The sequence below is a fragment of the Otolemur garnettii genome, unplaced genomic scaffold (genome assembly GCF_000181295.1).
Source record: "Otolemur garnettii isolate 467f Iridium unplaced genomic scaffold, OtoGar3 scaffold00003, whole genome shotgun sequence".
NCBI lineage: Eukaryota > Metazoa > Chordata > Mammalia > Primates > Galagidae > Otolemur > Otolemur garnettii.
In genome coordinates, this window is record NW_003852398.1 from 5,900,912 (window position 1) to 5,922,189 (window position 21,278).

The window sequence follows — 21,278 nt, forward strand, 5'->3', positions numbered from 1 at the left end:
GGTTGAGCTATAGGCGCCGAGCTGGAATGTATATTCTTAAGGATAAAGTTATAATTTTCTACTTTGACCCATAATTTACTTCAAAAATGCTCCCCTCCCCTCTACCTTTATTGCCTCAAACTCCTTAACATTAGCTCTAGTCTCTAGCAATTTTGAAATCCCTGCAATTTCCTAATAGATTAGGCTGGTTTTTTTTTTTGAGACGGAGTTTTACTATGTCACCCTCAGTAGAGTGCTGTAACATAACAGCTCACAGCCACCTCAAACTCTCGGGCTTAAATGATTTTCCTGCCTCATTTTCCCATTCCAAGTAGCTGGGACTACAGGCACCTGCCACAACGCCCAGCTTTTTTTTTTTATTGTCGCAGTTTTCATTGTTTAGCTGGCCCAGTCTAGGTTCAAATCCATCAGCCTCAGTGCATGTGGCTGGTGCTGTAACCACTGTGCTACGGGAGCTGAGCCAGATCCGTCTGTTTTATATTTATGTAATTTATAAAAGCTAATCTTTGTTCTAAATGTCCTTTTCAAACTTCTGGCCCTATTCTTATTCCCTCAAGAAATACTGCCTTCTATAACTCCTCAGTTTTAGTTAAAAATCTTTTCTGGGCTCTCAATGTTCTAAATACTTCTCTAGCATAATACAGAGGAAAATGTATCATAATTCCTTGGTTACTTGTCAGAATTCCCTGCTGAACCCAAGTTCCTTAAGGAAGAATCAGTAAGTTTCTTTCCTTATATGTCTTACTACTTTTTGATCCCTTTTAATGCTCACAGTATCAGAAAAATAGTAAATGCTCAATAAATGTTTTCTGTATGGATACAGGAGTCCACTGAACTCTAAGCACTTGTTCAGCTATCAGCCACAGGGTCCTGCTTTTATAAGCCACTCGATCCTGCTTTGGGGATCCTCAAGGTGTCATTCAATTCATTGCCTCCACAAAACTTTGTGAGCTTTACTCTTTGCTATTTTAATCATCCTATGTCCCCAACTAAGTAGCTGATAAGATCTAAGGCCAAATCCACGGTTGCTGGATAATCTAGTCTCAAGAATTGTTATTTTTGGTGAAATTTTATTAAGTCTTAAATTATTTCAATACCAATGCATTCAGCTATGTTCTTATAATCATTTAAACCTAAGGATAGGCATACCTCAGAGGTATTGCAAATTCAGTTCCAAATGACTGCAATAACATGAGTATCTGAATAAAGCAATCACACAAGTTTTTGTTTCCCAGTGCATATAAAAGATACATTCACACTGTACTGTAGCACGTTAAGTGTGTGATAGCATTATGTCTAAAAAATGTACCTTAATTAAAAGTATTTTATTGCCAAAAAATGCTAAGGATCATCTAAGCCTATCAGCAAGTCATGTTTTTGCTGGAAGGGTCTGGCTTTCCAGTTGATGGCTGCTGACTGATCAGGGTGGTGACTGTCAGTTGCTGTGGCAACTTCTTTCTTTTCGTTTCTTTTTTTGAGACACGGTCTCTATGCTCTGTTGCTAGAGTACAGTGGTGTCATCATAGTTCATTGCAACTTCAAACTCCTGGGCTTAAGAGATCATCTTGCCTCAGCTTCCTGAGTAGCTAGGATTGCAGGCGGGTGCCACCACGCCCAGATAATTTGTCTATTTTTTGTAGAGATGGGGTTTCATGGTTGCTTAGGCTGGTCTTAAACTCAAGCAATCCTCTCACCTCAGCCTCCCCAAGTGCTGGGATTACAGGTGTGATCTACCATGCCTAAACAGTTAATTTCTTTTTTTTTTTTTTGAGACAGAGCCTCAAGCTGTCCCCCTGGGCAGAGTGCCGTGGCCTTACAGCTCACAGCAACCTCCAACTCCTGGGCTCAAGCGAGTCTCCTGCCTCCGCCTCCCAAGTAGCTGGGACCACAGGCGCCCGCCACAACGCCTGGCTATTTTTTGGTTGCAGCCATCATTGTTGTTTGGTGGGTCCGGGCTGGGGATTCGAACCCACCACCTTAGGTGTACATGGCTGGCACCTTAGCCGGTTGAGCTATAGGCGCCGAGCCCAGGTAATTTCTTAAAATAAGGCAACAATAAAGTTTGCCACAAAGATGGACTATTCTTTTTATGAAATATTTCTCTGTAGAATGCAATGCTGTTTGCTAGCATTTCACTTGCAGTAGAACTTCTTTCAAAATTAGAGGCAGTCTTCTCAAACACTGCTACTGCTTTATCAACTAAGTTTATGAAACGGTTGAAAGTCTTTATTGTCATTTCAACAATATTTGCAGCATCTTCACCATGAGTAGATTCCATCACTAGAAACCACTTTTCCTTGCTAATCCGTAAGAAGCAATCCTCACTTGTTTTGAGTTTTATTGAATGATTGCAGCAATTCAGTCTTATCTTCAGGTTCTGCTTATACCTTTTGGTCTCTTGATGATTCTACCACATTTGCAGTTACTTCCTCATCTCAAGTCTTGAGCCCCTCAAAGAAAACCATGAGGGGTAGAATCACCCTCTTATAGACTCCTATTAATGTTTACTTTTTAATTTTTCACGAATCACAACATTCTCAAATGTTCTTATGGTACCTAGAATGGTTAATCTTTTCCAGAAGGTTTTCATTTGCCTAGATCAGAGGAAACGTTATCTGTGGCACCTGTCTTACAAAATGTACTTCTTCAATAATAAGACTTGAAAGTTGAAATTGCTCCTTGACCAACATGATGCAGAGTGGATCTTGTAATTAGCAGGTATGAAAACAACATTCACTTCCTTGTACATCTCCAACAGAGCTCTGAGTGACCAGGTGCATTATCACTCACCAATAACCTATTGAAAGGAATCTTTTTTCTGAGCAGCAGTTCTCAAAAGTGGGCTTAAAATACTGCACACACCATGCTGCAGACAGAATGTGCTGTCACCCAGGCTTTGTCGTCTCACTTACAGAGCACAGGCAGAGTACATGTAGAGTAAATTTAATTCCTAAGTGCCCCTGGATTTTCAGACTGGTAAATAAGCGCTGGCTTCGACTTAGTCACCAGCCGCATTAGGCCCTAACAAAGAGAGCCTGTCCTTTGAAGCTTTGAAGCCAGGCCTTGACTTCTCCTCTCTAGCTATGAAGGTCCAGAATGGCATCTTCTTCCAATAGAAGGCTGCTTCATCTACACTGGGAATCTTTTGTTTAGTGCAGCCACCTTCCTCATTTATCTTAGCTAGATCTTTGGGATCACTTGCTGCAGTTTCTCCGTCAGCACTTGCTGCTTTATCTTGCGCTTTTATGTTACAGAAACAGCTTCTTTCCTTAAACCTCATGACCCAACCTGTGCTAGGTGCCAGTTTTTCTTCTGCAGCTTCCTCACCTCTTTCAGCCTTCACAGAATTAAAGAGAGAATTAGGGTCTTAGTCTGGATTTGATTTTGACTTAAGGGAATGTGGGGGCTGGTTTAATCTTCTATCCAGACCATCCAAAACTTTCTTGTATCAGCAATGAAGCAGATTTGCTGCTTTCTTATCATTTGTGTGTTCACTGGAGTAGTACTTTTAATTTCCTTCAAAGAACTTTTTCTGTGCACTCACAACTTGCCTAACCGTTCAGCACAAGGAGGTCTAGCTGTCAACCTATCTCAGCTTTCTTTTTTTTTGGAGACAGAGCCTCAAGCTGTTGCCCTGGGTAGAGTGCCGTGGCATCACGGCTCACAACAACTCCAAGTCCTGGGCTCAAGCCAGTCTCCTGCCTCCACCTCCCAAGTAGCTGGGACTACAGGCGCCTGCGACAACGCCTGGCTATTTTTCGGTTGCAGCCATCATTGTTGTTTGGCGGGCCCGGGCTAGATTCGAACCCGCCGCCTTAGGTGTATGTGGCTGGCGCCTTAGCCACTTGAGCCACAGGCGCTGAGCCCTATCTCAGCTTTCAACATCCCTTTCTCACCAAACTTAATCATTTCTAGCTTTTGATCTACATACAGTAAGAGATGCAGGACTCTTCTTTTCACTTAATACTTGGAAGCCATTGTAGGGTTATCGACTGGCTTAATTTCAATATTATTGTGTCCCATGGAATTGGGAGGCATGAGAAGGAGAGAGATGGAGTTAAGACTTGTCTGTGGAGCAATGACAACATACACAACTTAGTTTGTTGTACTATAAGGATGTGGTTGGTGGACCCCCCAAATAATTACAATAGTAACATCAAAGAGCACCGATCTTAGATCACCATTACAAATACAGTACTACTGAAAAAGTCTGATAGTGTGAGAATTACCAACACATGACAAAGAGACATGGAATGAGCACATGCTGTTGGGTGAATGGTGCTGACAAAATTGCTTGACGCAGGGCTGCCACAAACCTTTAGTTTGTAAGAGACAACAGTATCTGTGAAACACAACAGAATGAGGATACTTGTATACAATCACAACCATCCATTCTTATACTTCTAATCATACATGCCAGAAATTTTCAAGCTCTTTTTTTTTTTTTAAAACAATGTCTTAACAGATTGATAAGATGAATCTAGTGCTAACAATACTGATGGGTGGACCAGGTCAAAGTGGAAGCATCCCCCATCTTCCTCCCTCCCTTTCTGGAGGGCCTCTGTGACCCTTTCACTGGCCTTCAGGACTCTGCAAAATGCAGTGTGAAAACCAGTCTGTTAACTAGTCTGTTATCTAGGTCACCATGAGTAATGGCAGCTGGTAGGCACTTTCCAAATTCAATTTATGCATATTAAGTTATACCTTAAACACATCTGGAGTATGGACTGCTTAAAGGAACCTTGATGTAAATTCTTCTATACAGTGAATAACCATAGTTTGGTCTATCCATTTTTAAAGTTTAGATTTTATACCTTTGTGTTTTCTTAAATCAGGTACCTACTGAAGGAATAAAAGCAGTTCCATTTTGGTCAGTCTTATGAAAACAATCATTATTTCTCCCTTCTGTGCACTCTTCAACCAACAGATGTCACTAAAGATACCAAGACCCAGAGGCAAAGGGAAGGAAAGATTAGATGAACAAAAATTGAGCATAAAAAAAATCCAGTTCTTAAAACTGAGAAGTAGGTTTCCAAAGTAATAACATTTATTACACTGCATGCAACATTTTAACCAAAAATTTAAGAAAGAAATTTCTTTTATTAAGTTGCTCGGGCTGAATGGATCATAGCACTAAGTTTTGAAATACATGTTCTTGAAGCAATTTAAAACTCATTAGAAATAATAGGCTTGGGCTAGTAGAAAATGTGGTAAAATTTAATCCTCATCCAAATGTTACCTGGGCTGTACAAACAGGAAATTGTTTTGTGCTACTGTGGCTAACCTCATTGCTGACCCTGAGCTGTAACAGCAAGAGCAGCTGAGAGCTGAAGCAAAATTAAAAACTTACATCAAAGTATATCATGACAGAATGTAGATAAATAAAACAGCATATCAAAAGTATTATTTTTCTGCCAGTTTCATAGAGCAGCAAGGTGGAAGTATTCCACAAAATGTATAACAAATCAGGTTCATTCAGAAATGAGTCCTTCCCTGTCTACACTGCCCTAGTCATCGACTACCCCAAAACCGCCCAGGAGAGGTGAGCAGAGGAAAAAACTCAGAAGGAGTGGAAACAGAAGGGATCACAGAATGTTCTGGCCTTTTTCCTCCATGGGTTTTCCCTTCCTTCACCTTGGCTTACCAAAGAAATAAATAATACTGGCTTTTCTGTGTTCTTTCAATCTCTCCTTCTCTCACCTTCTAGACTCTGGGAAGGCAACCACATGACCTCCCTCCAATAAGCATGTAACAATTTCCAGAGGTAAAAGCATGGGTAATAAAGCATTGTAGAAGGTAAAGATAGACAAATCAGAATGGCTGATAGCAATAGCATGGGGACAGGTGGAGGGTGATATTTCTAATATTGCATGTAAAGCACACGAGTCAACATTGCTGGTGACACAGTTGAAGCACATTTTTCCACTGAACCTTTGAATTCCCTTAAGTTTTGGGATATACATCCCCATACTTTAAAGAACAGTGCTTCATCATTTTTCATCGTAATACCCAAGGTACAATCTTCCTGGGTCCACTCCTAAGCATGCTTGAAGTCACAGTGACTTTGAATGAAATTCTAGTTCAACTAATTGCTAGCCACGTCATATCTGGAAAATTTCTTAACTTCTGTAAGCTTCAATTTTTTCACAACAGTATTCATAAGTACCATTGTGACCGTTCTAAGAGCTTTCCATATATTACCTAGCTGAATCTTCACAATGATGTTATAAGGTACGCATTACTGTCTCTGTTTAACAAGAAACTGAAGCTAGAGAGGCTAAGCAACTTAACCAAGGTCATATAACTAGTGAGTGGCAAGTAGTAATAACTATTTTGAGGATTCAACAGGCTAGTATATGATAAACAGTCTACTATAGGAGCATAAGAGCTGATTAAAAAAACAGAAGCTGCCCATACAAACTATTAGTCTAAACTGAAGAGCAGACAGAGCCTTACTCTAATCTCCTTGGCTTTCTTCAGGGTAAGAAAACTCCTTACTGTTTTTTCTTCTAAAGAATGCTTTGAAGGTTTTGTCATGGTCCCCCGCCCCCCATCTCACTTTTCTCCCTTCCTTTCTTTTCTCCCCTTCTGTCTTCTAGGCCCTCCTTCTCCAATGTAATCCTTGCATAGTTATTTTTCTCAACTTTTGGCAGGGGACTGAATAGATTTTGAAGCCCATAGATTTTTCTTTGAGATTCCTTTTAGTGTCACTTGCCAGACATACATTCTGTCCTAGAGAGCCCATGATACAGGAAGAGGAAGTTAACTTCTCTTTTCACTGTAATAGTGAGTAAACCCCAAAGGAAAAAAATATAGGTAATAAAAGAAATGATCCAGAAAAAGGGGCAAGAATATTAAATTGTGACTGGTATCAGGAATCTAACATTCGGATAAAGCTCTATACTAAGAGATTCTTATACATGCACTGTTTATTTCCTTTAAAAAAAGCAAGAAAATAAAAATTCAGCACTGGCTATAGGTAGAGACAGCAAGGCAGTGTGGTTTAAGTAGGGGCATTGCTGAACAAAACAAACATGTGGGCAGGTGACCCCATCCAAAGAAGGCTAGCTTGGTGAGTACAAGAGAAAGTCCCTGCATCAAGAAGAGGCTCCTTCAGTGAGTTCCATATTACTCCCCATATCAGACCCTTCACCCAGAGTAGCCCAATTACCCCCTTATTCCTAACCAGGCAGGTAGCCAGGAAGTATTTATTATTCCTAATTTTGTACATGAGAAAACTATGCACACATAGGTGTAGTATTTTAGCTGAAGGTCATGCAGTTGGTAAGCATTGGTATTAGAATTAATATTTAGATCCACCCTCCTCCACGAGGTGGTTTAATTCCAGGTATTATAGGATTTAGGGCAGAACAAAGACCAAAGAGCAGACTCCAGCAGGATTCTGGGCTGGTTGCACTTTAATTCACAGCTCAGGTAGAAATGCTGAGTGAAAAGAAGTAAAGAGAGGTTGAGCCACTGTATTTTTTTTTTTTTAAACAAAAGTTCACTCTTAAATGTGCAATAAAATCCAAGACAACACTTCATTTTAGCTACAGGTGTCAAAAAATGTTTAAATTGGAGTGAAATCCAAGGTCAAAAGTATTTAAATAGGAGTGGAATCAAGGGTCACCATCACCTCAGGCATAGGAACAATTGACTTTTTGCTTTCTTAATTTCACCTGTGGCCAGAGGGCCCTTCCCTGTGGTGTTCTACGCATTTTAGCTCCTCAAGTCTCCTTTTTTGCTTCTGCTTGAATGCCTTCTCTCATCCATCTCCTTTGTTTGCTCCCTAGGCTATTTCAGGGGCTTCCTCTTGCCACCGTTGAGCACCCCTTCTCCAAACTCTGCCCAGTTCCCAGATCTTTCAATCTCCCCAAACTGTGCTTTTTTCTAATATGTCATGCTATTTTTGGAAAGAGGTTGAGAAATATATGTTAGTATGGTAAGACACTAACAGGAATTAAATATCCACTGAAAGTATGGCAAATTGCATTTATAATATTTTAAAAGGAGTCTATTTTTACCTGTAGGAGGCAAAGCATTTTAGCTTTGTATGATTTTACTGTGTCACCTTTCAAACAGATACAAAGGTTATGGTAATGCAGTTGTTGGTAAAAATGAAAGTAAGTGACTCTAAGTGGTTTTGTAGTTTCCATACTAATTAGCTCAAATTCTACAAATCAAATGTGCAATTAAAACTAAGCATTTAAAAAAACTTTTTAAAATTATTTTATTTATTTATTTATTTTTTAATTAAATCATAGCTGTGTACATTAATGCAGTCATGGGGTACAGTGTGCCGGTTCTATATACAATCTGAAATATTGTCATCAAACTGGTCAACATAGCCTCCATGTCATTTTCCTAGTTATTGTGCTAAGACATTTATATTCTACATTTAGAAAGATTCCCATGTACCCTTTTTTTTTTTTTTTTTTGAGACAGAGCCTCAAGCTGTCCCCCTGGGTAGAGTGCCATGGCATTACAGCTCACAGCAACCTCCAACTCCTGGGCTCAAGCGAGTCTCCTGCCTCCGCCTCCCAAGTAGCTGGGACCACAGGCGCCTGCCACAACGCCCGGCTCATGTACCCTTTTAAGATGAACCATAGGCGTGGTCCCTCCCTCCACCCATCCTCCCCCCTGCCCCTCCCCTCTCTCTCCCCTTTCCCCATATTCTTGGGCTACAACTGGGTTACAATTTTCATATGAAAGCTATAAATTAGCTTCATAGTGGGGCAGAGTACATTGGACACTTTTTCTTCCATTCTTGAGATACTTTGCTAAGAAGACTAAGCATTTTTAAGTGGAGGCCTACAATGTATATATCAGAGCCCCCAGAATGTGTTTTGGGGATGAAATAAAAATAACTTAAAACACTAATTTTTGTCCCTTTTTTTGAAAAAAAGAAATAACTTTTACTTTTCTAAAGGTAGTATACTTTTAATGGTTATTCCTATACACATACAGTTAAAATAATAAGGCTTGACAAAATATTATAAAATCTATTTCTAAGTAAGTACTTAAAAAGAAATGAGAATCACAGGCAAATTTTGAGACCAAATGTACTTAGAATTTGCTGCTGACTTGAGAAAGTAAACAGACAAAGACGAGAGAAAAAGACACAGGAAAACACCTCTCAAGATGCAGTGCAATGTACAGAGCCTAGCTCAGCTGAGATTCTGTCGGGGAGTCCCAATTAGATTATACAAAATTTTTATCCATCCTACCCCATTCTCTGTTTACATAAAGGTCTCAGATAGTAGAGAAGTTCTCTGATAAAGCTGTGAGAATTGGCAAGTATTAGGGTTTATGGTAATTGTAAGGTCCAAAATGCTAACTATATTCTAAAATCCTTTCTTTTTTTAAATTAAATCATAGCTGTGTACATTAATGCAATCTAAAATTTTTGGGCTGTAAGTAAACTCTGTTTTTAGGGCTGCAGTGCCCTACGGTTCCCTATAATAAAATATTAACTACTCTTTTCAAGGGCATTTTCCCAAAATTCTGTGACATACAGGTTTAAGCATTCCTTCACTCAAGATAGCAAACTCCTTGATATAGCTGAGCAATTTTGAGTATGCTGTAACTTCAATACTCTGTCTAGTGTATTACCTTTGCCTTATTGACACTGCAGTTTTATCAGCAACTTGGTCAGGTGTGATTTGTAGTCAAAGGCATGCTGTTTACTTCTCCTGTGCCAATATGATAGCTACCTGGCTTTTTGCACTTCTATTATCCACTTCACAAATTCACATAGATATGAAAGTTCAAAAGAACAAAATAACTAACATCTTTCTTTCCTCCAAAGAGATAAAACTATATCGCACAGACAAATGTGGAAAAAAATACTCACCATAAGTGCAAACCATTTTACTAGCTTCTCTAAAGAGAAGAATTCCATTAGGAGACGATACATCAAAATTCAAACGCTGGGATCTAAGAAATGTAGCAAAAAATTAGACTGTGTGCAGATAAAAAAACCAAATACAGTTTTACTATTTCCAACATTTTCATTTATTAGAAGTAGTACTAGTGTAATTATCTCTTAAACTGTCATTCTGTTCAACAACTGTTGATATAATACGTTTGCTAACTTTTTCTTTATAAAGATACCAGCAATTTAGAAGACCTATTTTCACTTATTTGCTGATTCTTAGAGTTCATTTTTATCTGTTAAAATAATATTCTAACATCATATATCACAGATTTCTTGCCCCTTCTCCTTTTCATGCAAAGTGGCTGGAGACAATAATAATAAAAAAGCCTAGCAGTTTATGTGTAAGTTTGTATAACTAGTTGGACAGAAATATGTATTTACATTCTGTATTACTACAGAATCTGAGACAAATTTTTAAGACAAATTCTAAAGTGATAAATAGGAAATACAGGTAGTTTTAACATTGCACGTATAGTAGATTTACATAATGAATGAATAAATAGGAGATTCACATAATGAATCTTGCTACTTCCAAAGCGTATTTTAAACACATTAAATTACATTACAGATTATAGTTTCCACTGCATACTAAAGTAAAAAGAAACAAATTTCAGAAGTTCTCTGAGAACAATTCTACTTCCTTGGTTCCACTGGGGAATGCAGTAAGAATAAGGAAAAGGACTTCTGTGCCATACTGACATAATATTTGTTTTGTAAACATCACTTTGGCTTTCAAGAAATAATGGCATAGTTTTAAAAGGATTAGCAAAGAAAATGACAAAAAGGAAAGACATTGCTAAAGTCCTGTTTGCCAAGAATAAAATAAATGTTTACTTCTCCATGCTTTTACAAAATGCTTTAGTATTAACTACAATTATAATCTATTAGAAATATTGTTATGAACATTTGTTGGCATATGAGTCCTAATTAAAGAAATGTATACAAATAATTCATATTAGATTCTACAGAAATACAGACAAGATAACATTTTCTGAGGTAACAGATTTTCACTAGTTCTTAGGACAATTGTGCTAGATAAAAATTATCTGCCTATATGGTAGACATAAAATACTTTACAATATAGAAAGCAACAAATTTTTTTCCTTTAGAATTAAAATGTTATGTCAGTAACATAATATCAATTACTGGGTTAAAAAATTATCATTTAATTAAACAGCAAACTAAATTTCTAATACAAAATACAAAGCCATCCTTCCTTAAATATTTAAGGTACCTATGAAGATTATCTTTTAAAAAACTAACAGCAAAAATAATACTCACATTTATTTGCCAGGTCTCTTTCCATCTCTTGTTTTAGGGTAAAAATTCTAAATTATTGTTGTGAAAAATTCAGCACCAGAGATAAAATTAGAGCTGCAACCCATGGTCCTTCCCTATCTAAATAGCTGTCCTGTAAACATGCAGTTTTACAAAAAGGAATTGATGAAATAAGATGCCCAAGTGGCAGGTAATTTGGTACTAAGCCATATACACAATGACATATTTTAAAGAGGTAAACACAATTAGCTTATTGAGGAGTTTTTCTCTTTTAGCTACATCTTTATTAATATTTATAGGCAGAGTATTTGGATCTCTGCTGGTCTATGCAAATTACAAGGTCAACCAGGCAATTTCTGAGAAGTGTTGCAGTTGCTATTTCAGTGAATATTCTCAGTATATAAATCATCTAAATACATGCACCTTGGCAGAAAGGAAGAAGCACAACTTAGAATGGAAAGCAGGGACAATCCCAAGAGCTCCTGAGGCAGACAACTTTGTGCCTATGAATTCCTGTGGGACTGTTTCCCTGTCTATCAAATGAAGTATCTCAACTCAGAGACCTCTAAACTTTTTTTTCTGCTTAAAATTCCATAGAATTGTAGTTAAGCAGTGAAATAGTTAAAATAGCTGCACCTTCATTTTGTGCCTTTGAATATTTCAAATTATGGTGGCTAGGGTGGTCTTCCAATTTATTTTCTACTTCTCATAGTTCCCATATAAAACTAAGTATATTATACTTCTTTCTCCCAGAAAGTCTCAATCCTTTGTCTCTAATTTTACTGTTTTCACTGATTATCTTAAGTTTTGATTCCTAGGCTCTTCCTAAGCTTTGAAAACACACACTCGGGAAGGAAAAGTCTGATGTTTGGAGTCTTCTGCCAATAATAGATTGTTTATTCACTCTCTGTCCTACTGCTTACCTATTTTGCATCAGTTCTGCCATAAGTTTCAAGATGGGAGTCGTACAAGCTGGCTCTGCATACCACCGTTCAATAGCCTTCTGAAGAATGGGAAGATAAGTTGGGTACCTTTTATAAGGTCTGTTAAAGAATTTAAAGGTACAATCAGTGTAACCTGGTTTCTTGTACCTTCAATGAATCCCAAAAAATAAATTATAAAAAAATTTAAAAAAGAATTTAAAGGTAAAGAAACATTATTCCTGAAAATTAGCGCCAATTAAGAAGAAAAAAAGAAATCTACATTTGTCCAATGTCTATACTATACAATAGCAATTTTATAAATTGCTTTCCCTACCCTGTACAGATATACTTAAATTTGGGGGGCTGCCGGCTATTTGCTCTTATTTGTAACATATCACATATATTATATTGCATTATTCTTAGACTACTGTATAAATACTCTTACATTTAAAGAGTTAGTTATGTTTAACATTTTAGGAAAGGAAAATAAATTTAGCTAATTAGGATAAAAACATATTTGAGCTATTATTATCAGAGTTTCATGGGTACCACACTACTTAGAAAAAATATTATGAAATTTTAAACATACATAAAAAGTAGAGGGAAATAGTTAATAAAACCCCCCACACTGTCTAATTCTAAATTCCAACAATACATTCTCTCTCTGTTTTTAATTTGTTAACTTGTTCGGCTTGGTCCTGCTGTAGCGCCAAAGAACATCTGGAATGTTAGCTTGAAGAAAATCTTTGGGTAACTATTAATATTAATCCACTTAAGGTAAGTGTTAATGAAAGACAGTCCAACATACACAAAAAGAGAAATCCGCAGGGCAGCGCCCCATATGCCAGAGGTGGCAGGTTCAAACCCAGCCCCCGCCAAAAACTGCAAAAAAAAAAAGAAGAGAGAAATCCTCAAACATCCTTATTAATAGTGAGAAGTGGATGCCTCTGACAAATCTATGCTAAAACCTTGGAAAACTCTGACTTAGCTTCATTGACCCTTTAATTCACAGCTGGCTTTCTCCTTGCAAAATAGAAACATAAATACAGAATTAAGGCCCAAAACTGAAAATCTGTGTCACCACGTTTATTCCACTTTTCTTTTTTCCAACCTCAAGTGTCTCTCTGATGTTTTCCATTGCACTTGTCCTTTTGTTTCAGATGGAAATGCTGAGCTGAATCAATTAATGTTCTTTTTCTGTGTAGTATGAGTAGAAACCTCCATAATGAGGTAGTCACCGTAATTTTCTTCCTAACTCTTAAAATAAACTTCCAACTCCTTAGCATGGCATAAAAGACATTTTAAGCTCTGGCCTGACTACCTCCAGCCTCATCTCTTCACACTTCTGCTGTATGATTCAGCCATTCATAACTCCCTACAAACCCACTGATGCCAGCTCTCATCTTCATATCTTTTTATATTGTTTCTTTTGTCTAACCCATTTGTGTCTTTCAATACTTGGCTCAAGTTTCACTTCCCATGGGATGTTTTCTCTACTTTGTCAAAAGGCATCAATCTCTGCTTCATTATGTTCAATGAACACTCGCGAATACACCTCTTATAAAGACAGAGTGAGTATTTGAGTTGGTTAGCTGTGTTACCTGTTTGCCCCCATTAGATAATGAGATAAAGGGCAGAGACCCTACCAACTTCCTGCTAATTTCTATTTGTCCCTCAGATTTCAATACAGGAGTCAATTATTTCATGAAGCCTTCTCTGACACCACCACATGCACTTGTTTCCCATCCCTCCCTATTGGGTTAGGAGTGTTACCTGTGTATGGCTATGGAACCCTTGTGTATGGCTATGGAGCACTTGTCTCTCTCTCCTATATTTACTATTATTTATTATATGCATGGGCCATGTACAAGTACAGGTAGATTTCAATAAATATTTGTTGCTATAAACTTGCAACCTAAAAATGAAGTGGAACATATTTGATTAGAACTACCTACATATTTAATTCTTTGAAGTGTAAATTTTACTTTGAGGCTTTAGGAAATAGTTTACATAATAATCAATGAAAATACACATAGCCCTCTATAGTTTTAAGAGTGACATACCTCTTAAAAGTACAGAAAGCAACATTTCCTCTTACTAGAGATACCATGTGAAGGCTATATTTGCATATATGGAAACAATTTCCTTAATACATATTTACTGAGGTCCTACTCTATAATAAGAGCTGTTTTATGCTCTCTGGAGAAACCAGTAAACAAGACATTAGCAAATTCCTGCTTACATGGAATTTATATTGTAGTATCACAAGAAATAAATATACAATATGTTAGAAAGCACTATAAAGGAAAATACAGCAGGAATGGGTGATAAGTATATACATGGGAGTGAGGTTTCAGCTGCATGAAAATGAACAAATAAAAGCAGTGAGCTTGATTATTAACTTTATTTTGGCTGTTGTATTTTTTTTTCCTATGGATAAGAAAAGCCATAATTTTTGATAGATGGGAGATACTATGTACTAAGTACTAGGGGCTGAGGATCCAGAATTAAGAAAGATATGGCTTTCATTCTTGAGGGATTCATGCTCAATTCCGGGGGGCAGACATGTAACTACTAAAATTCTGAGCAGTGCCAGAAGAGCACAGGTAAGAAAATATTCTACCATATGATCTCCTGATCATAAACCCAGAGATCATTAGTGTAAAGCAACTCTAAGGCTCATCAGAAAGCTGAAAAGATCCAAATCTCAGAACCTAAGAATAAGAGAGGCACATGCAGGCCCCTTTGCAAGGCACTTGGAAGGTACTTTGGACTATCCTATTTTTCAGAGCACACTGCATTCACTATGGCATAAGGCCAGGGGATATGAGGAGTTGCTCCCTTTTCTGTGTGGAATGAGAGAGGTGCCAATTCTAATATGCTTCTGACAGAGGTGACTGCCACAGAGAAAATGAGTGATTATTGGAAAGCAGAGTAGAGGTCTACTAAGCAGGGAGGTTAAAAGGGCTTCAGAGCGAGAGTGCCAGGCTCAGATTATAGGGTGAGAATCAGAACCCAATCTAGGAGTTTAATTTTCCCGTGGCCTTGTGAGGACTACATATACATGGAAAGGAGGAAAAGAGTGGGAGGCCTTAGGTAGAAGAGGCAGAGATCTAATGTTTTCACCTTATCTTCTCAATGAATTCCTAAAGTTCATATTACATGAATGGAAAAGAAAAGGCATTAATCATATGACATTGCCTTATAGCAGTGATTTTCTGCAGGTATGTCACAGCACACTGGTGTCCATGAGAGTATTTTAGACGTGCTATAAAAATTTTTTAAAGATCATCAATTAAATTATTTTCAGGGCCAAGTGCAGTGGCTCACACCTGTAGTCCTAGCACTCTAGGAGGCTGAGGCAGGTACATCACCTGAGTTCAGGAATTTGAAACCAGCCTCAGCAAGAACCACTCTTGTCTCTACTAAAAATAGAAAAGTTAGCTGGGCACTGTTGTGGATGCCTGTAGTCCCAGTTACTTGGGAGGCTTAGACAAGAGGATTGCTTGAGCCCAAGAGTTTGAGGTTGTTGTGAGCTATGATACCATGGAACTCTACCCAGGGTGACAGAGTAAGACTGTCTCAAAAACAAAACAAAACTTCTTTTTTTTGGAGACAGAGTCTCACTCTGTCACCCTTGGTAGTGTGCTGTGGCGTCATAGCCCAGCACTCTTGGGCTTAAGTGATTCTCTTGCCTCAGCCTCCCAAGTAGCTGGGACTATAGGTGCCTGCCACAATGCCTGGGTATTTTTTGTTGCAGTTGCCATTGTTGTTTAGCAGGCCTGGGCTGGGTTCGAACCCACCATTCTTGGTGCATGTGGCCAGAGCCATAACCATTGTGCTATAGGTGCCAAGCCAAAAAAACTTCTTTTTGGAAAGAGGTTCAAAGCACAGTAAGTATATTCCTTTCTTCCATCTTTTTTTAAATCACAATAATGTAAGCGTGCTGTGGAAGTTTAACTATAGCTTCAAATGTCCCATGAGATAAGAAAGGTTGAAAAACACTGTTATAGGATGCAAAATATGAAGAAGTTATGCTTCTTCATAACGTCCATCCATCCATCTATCTAGTAGTTATTAGTAGTTACTATGTGCTGGATCCCAAGAAAACAGAAATGAGTAAAAACATTTCTTTCCTTTTGGGATTTCATAGTGGAGAAAGCATCATAATCTATAAGAAGGCAACAAAAGAGTTCTCAAGTGTTAGAAGGTAAGGGGATGTGGATCCAGAACAGAAACAGCCTGCCAGTTCACAGCTTATTTTAAAGGTACTCCAAGAAATGCAAACACCTGGATCTTCGTTCATGAAGGGACTGCTAATGGAAACCGTTCCTCCCTCCTATCTGGCACATGCCAATTCATCTTTCAAAGTGTAGCCCAACTTTTATTTCTGGGAAGCTTCCTCTATTTTGCCAAAAACACCAATCTTTTCCTTATACAATATTCATATGGCCCTTTGTATGCATCTTCATCATAATACACTGATTTTTGATTATTTGTAGTTTTATACCTATGAGAAACTTTCTATAAACATGATTTATAGATGTTTAAGTATGATTTGGGAAAAATTTAAACAAGGTGATTAAATGAACCAAAAAATAAGGCACTTTCTTGTTGTTGCATTCCCACTATAGGGGCAAAGTAGCACATCAATGAGACCCCTTTAATTCTCCAGTGGTAAAAACAATTTATCAAGATGGTTTCTGTGTAGTTTCAGGCAATTTAGTTTCGGAAGGACATAGTGATAAGCAATGTAGTTTGTGTAGCAGTTAATGCAGTCAGTGTTTATAGAAATATTTTTGAATTAAATAGCTAACCACCAAAATAGCATTTTATCAAATAATAGCCATAAATAAAATGCATTTTGACTTTCAGATGACATGTGCTCTTATAAAATGTTTCTTCTGAATGCTAAAGATTGTATAACAAATTAAAGAACACACATTTATGTGGAGAAAAGGCAAATAAACTTTCCCCAGCAATACTGTGGGAATCATCACTGACAGTTTGACATATCAATATTTCAGGAAGAATAAATGACTTTCATATCCATTTTTTTTAACCATCATACACTTATTCATTTTTGCATTATTTGAATATTTTGAAAAGAATCTGTACTTTATCACCTGCAACTGCTTAAAGTATTTTAAAATATTTTAATAAAGCTTTTTGAATTATCAAATAATATAACTTTTAAACAAATTTTACTATTATTATAAATATTTGCTCTTCATCCCTCGCCCAAAGGAAAACTATAAATCTTGTCTCAACTGAATGAACACCATTTATCATATTCATTTTGTTGTCAATACAATTATGAAAAGCCTTTGGCCTTCTCCCAAGGAAGCTGATTTGCTACTGAAACTCAATTATAATAAGCAAGGCTACTACCAAACTACCCCATTTGGTAATCTAACACAGCTTCTTGTATAACTGACACTTTGCCCTTTGCCCCTAATCCTAATAACTTCAACATCTATCGTCAAATGGAGGGGACAAGGGATTCTAGTTCAAAACAAATATTAAGTCCCAAGATTTTCCATTTGCTATTTTCTGCCATCTGCTGGATAAAAGTTTCATTTCAGACAAGTGCCCAAAAAAAAAAAAAAAAAAGTTAAGAAAATGGAAAACAGACAATTAAAAACTTAAATTATCATGTTTTCTTTAAATTTGGGGCAGCATCAATTATGGCAGATATTTCTTCTTTGACACTGAGGAGGCTTCTAATTTCGAGTCTTGGTTAAAATTATTGAAGAGGAAAACATGAAATGTTAATTGCTGTATAGGATTGATTGGTAGCTTGGTTTCAAGATCACCAGCAATAAAGTGCCAAATGTAGGTTTTTCTGATTTTTCAAAGAAATGACAGTTTTAAGTTTGGAAGCTGCTATTTATGTTCAGAGAAATAAAAGGGTCGTATGTAATGCCTCAACTTTCATAGTTAAGAGAATTATAAGACTCCCATGTTAAAATTTATAATATCTGGGATGGCACCTGTGGCTCAAAAAAAAAATTTATAATATCTGTATATATATGTTATATACTGATATAAAGTATAAATGTGATTCTTCAATGACACAGAAAAATCTTATCTCTAACTCTTCTCTGGGCACATAAATCTGATGAAGTAGATTTTAATAATAACTAAAGTCAGTACTCAATGTTTAAAAACTTCTATCATGTGTAGATTTTTCTGTTAAACATGCGTAGAACCCCTATTAATTGTTTTTGGCCATAACTTATGGCACAGTAGCTGAAAACTGTAATTTAAGAAGTTTCTTTTGTAATTTAATTTAGAGGAAAGTTTGTATAAGAAGTGTTTGAACAAAGAAACAATGTAATGTAAAACAGTAAATTAGCTTTAAGACTACAGAATTTTTCTTATGTGCTCTGATGGTTTTGTGTATAAAATGCATGAAACCATTATATAATACTTACACGGCTTGAATAAATTATCATTTCTTATTGTAAGCAATGACAATTTCACACAATACTTTAAAAATATTAATAACCATTTACAACTACTGAATACGTGTCAGACATTACACAAAGTGCACTATCTATTTTAAAGTCACAATAAGGCATGCTACCTGATTATCTCTGTTTTCCAATGAGAAAACCAAGACTCAGAGAGGTAAAATGACATGCCAGAGTTTACAATAGTAAACGAAGAGCTAGGATTTCAAGCCTGGTCTGACACCAAAGTCCATGCTCTTACGCTCTTTTTATTCTTACCTCATAAGACATTCTGGGTAGTCTTTTTTTTTTCTTTCCTGCCTATAGCCTTGGCAAAGGTAAATTCAAATCTTACAACAAATAACAAGTCATGTCCAGCTACAGTGGCTTATGCTCGTAATCCTAACACTTTGGGAGGCTGAGGTGGGGGGATTGCTTAAGGCTAGGAGTCTGAGACAAGTCTGAGTAAGAGTGAGACCCTGTCTCTATAAAAAATAGCAAATTTAGCCGATCATGGTAGTATGTGCTGGTAGTCCCAGCTGCTTGGGAAGCTGAGGCAGGAGGATTTCATGAGCTGAGGAGTCTGAAGTTGCAGTTAGCTGTGATGCCCCTGCCCTCTCTCCTGGGTAACAGAGTCAGACTCTGTCTCAAAAATCCAAAACCTACCAACCAACCAACCAACCAACCAACTAAACTAACAAAGCACCCCCACCCCAAGAAATCATGATCACTTAGTTAGGCCTCAAAAAGATAAAATGACCTTCTCAACCTTGCTAATTGAGATGGAGCAGAGATTCAAATCTTCCCCCCAAAAGGGCAGGATTCATGGATCCTGAGTAAAGATATTAGCTAGATTATCTCTGTAACCCTAACATAAACAATCATTTGAGGGAAGTGATTTTTCAGCTGTCAATATTTGAAGGCCACCAAAAAAGTGGCCTCTCTGAGCTGGGTCTCCAAATGTGCTCAGTTATCTGCACTGTTGCCACTGTGCTGTAATTTTTAGCTGATTACACATTAGTTCATTTAGCTTTGTTTCCTCTTCCCTACTGTGCCGTACTATTAAACGAAAGTGAGGGGCTTGGCATCCCTCTGTGCACAGAGCTGGTATTGTCACAGTGTAATAAGGATACATCCAGTCAAACAGCATGGTGTAGCTGGTCTTTGTGTTCAGTGCAAAGGCAATCCCTCGAAGATCTCTTGCCAGCCCGATCAACATACGCTGTCAGTGGGAAAGAGACACAGTAATTGATTTTCACGTTAGCACAGAGCAGATGGAGTAATAATCAGGCAATAATGACCACATATCTGATTTTGATTCATTAGCTAAAATGTCTCGTTCAGATCTTTCTATAGAAAACCAAACAGACTCTTTAAACAAATAGCCATCAAAACTGCCGACCAACTCCATTTTATTTCTTATAAATGGAGCTAAATCATAATTCCAGTAGCTTTGCTAAACATTTAGATTCTTACTACACTTTGTTTCTGAATTGTGCCATAGTAGGATAAAGAAAGATCAGGATTGATAATTTCACAAAACAGATATACGCACAGGGTTTACTCTAGACATTATTTAATAATAACACATCAGCTTGCATGAAATCAGTCCCACTACACAATTTAGAGTCTATCCTAGAAATGTACTGGCATTTAAAGATTCCTAATTAATATCCTTAATTTTGTTAGGACAAAACAAAACTAGCCAGGTGACCTATTAGTATTATGATATACCCAGAACAGGAGCTGTATTCCCCACATGAAGAAAATATATAAGGAAAATAGTTCTACATTTGATGTCATAAGATGTGAATTTGAATCCCAGCTTTATTTTTCTTTAAGACCAAAAAGCCAAGGCAATTTATCAATCTCAGTTTTCTCATCTATAAAGGGGGTTAACAGTGCCTTTTTCACAGAGGCATTATAAGGAGTTAGGTCTAATAAATTTATGTGAAAATGCCTAGCAAGAGCCTGATACATAGTAAGTGTTCTGTAAGTACTTAGTTTTAGAGAAAAAAACGCCACTTGACTATTAAAAAAAAGAGATCTGACTGGTACTGCAGACTCTTAATTAAGCTGTCCTTAGGATGATGCTTGGGAAGAGCAAAAGAAAACCCATGAACAGATGCTAGAATGTCAGAACAAAGACCACAAATAAACATAATTGCAAAAGGGGGTGGGATAATTGAGATATACAACTGTGATTTCTAAAGATACTGTTTCAGTGGAAATATTTATCCAGAAAACAGTCTCTGAACTTTTCTTTTTACCAGATTTTCTCTTTCCTCACACGTTAGTAATAAATGAAAACCTTTCCAAGGAGGAGTTTAAATTATCACTAAAGAGACAGTATATTCTGACCCTCATCTTAATTGCTGAATAACATTTCAAAGTGGCAAATAATAGTTTTATCTCTCTGAAGTATTTGGAATTTTTTATATTCCCCACTCTTTTGGCCTAAAAGGTGAATCAGTATAACTGGATGCTGCTTCTAAGAATATTCAGTTTCTATTCTAATAGTTTATAGAATGACGGCTATCTGAATCGGAAAACTTTGAATTTCTTTCTGCTTCTTTAAGTGACTTGCTCCTTGTTCTCTAATAATCTCACCAGTCTTGTTTTCCTATAACCAGTTGGCCTCCTTGTAGTTCTTTCGTATAACTTGCTATTTAAAAAAAAAAAAAA

At 37.1% G+C, this 21,278-nt stretch overlaps 1 protein-coding gene across 1 annotated transcript in view; it reads right to left on the reverse strand.

Annotated features, from left to right (window-relative positions):
• RANBP17 (RAN binding protein 17) overlaps window positions 1-21,278 on the reverse strand; it is a 417,598-nt gene that overhangs the window by 88,848 nt on the left and 307,472 nt on the right. Inside the window, exons 19-21 of the mRNA XM_012806634.1 lie at window positions 19,727-19,815; window positions 12,139-12,246; window positions 9,854-9,936 (exon numbers count right to left, since the gene is read on the reverse strand). Coding sequence (XP_012662088.1) covers window positions 9,854-9,936; window positions 12,139-12,246; window positions 19,727-19,815 — 280 coding nt within the window. The remainder of the gene's footprint in view (window positions 1-9,853; window positions 9,937-12,138; window positions 12,247-19,726; window positions 19,816-21,278) is intronic.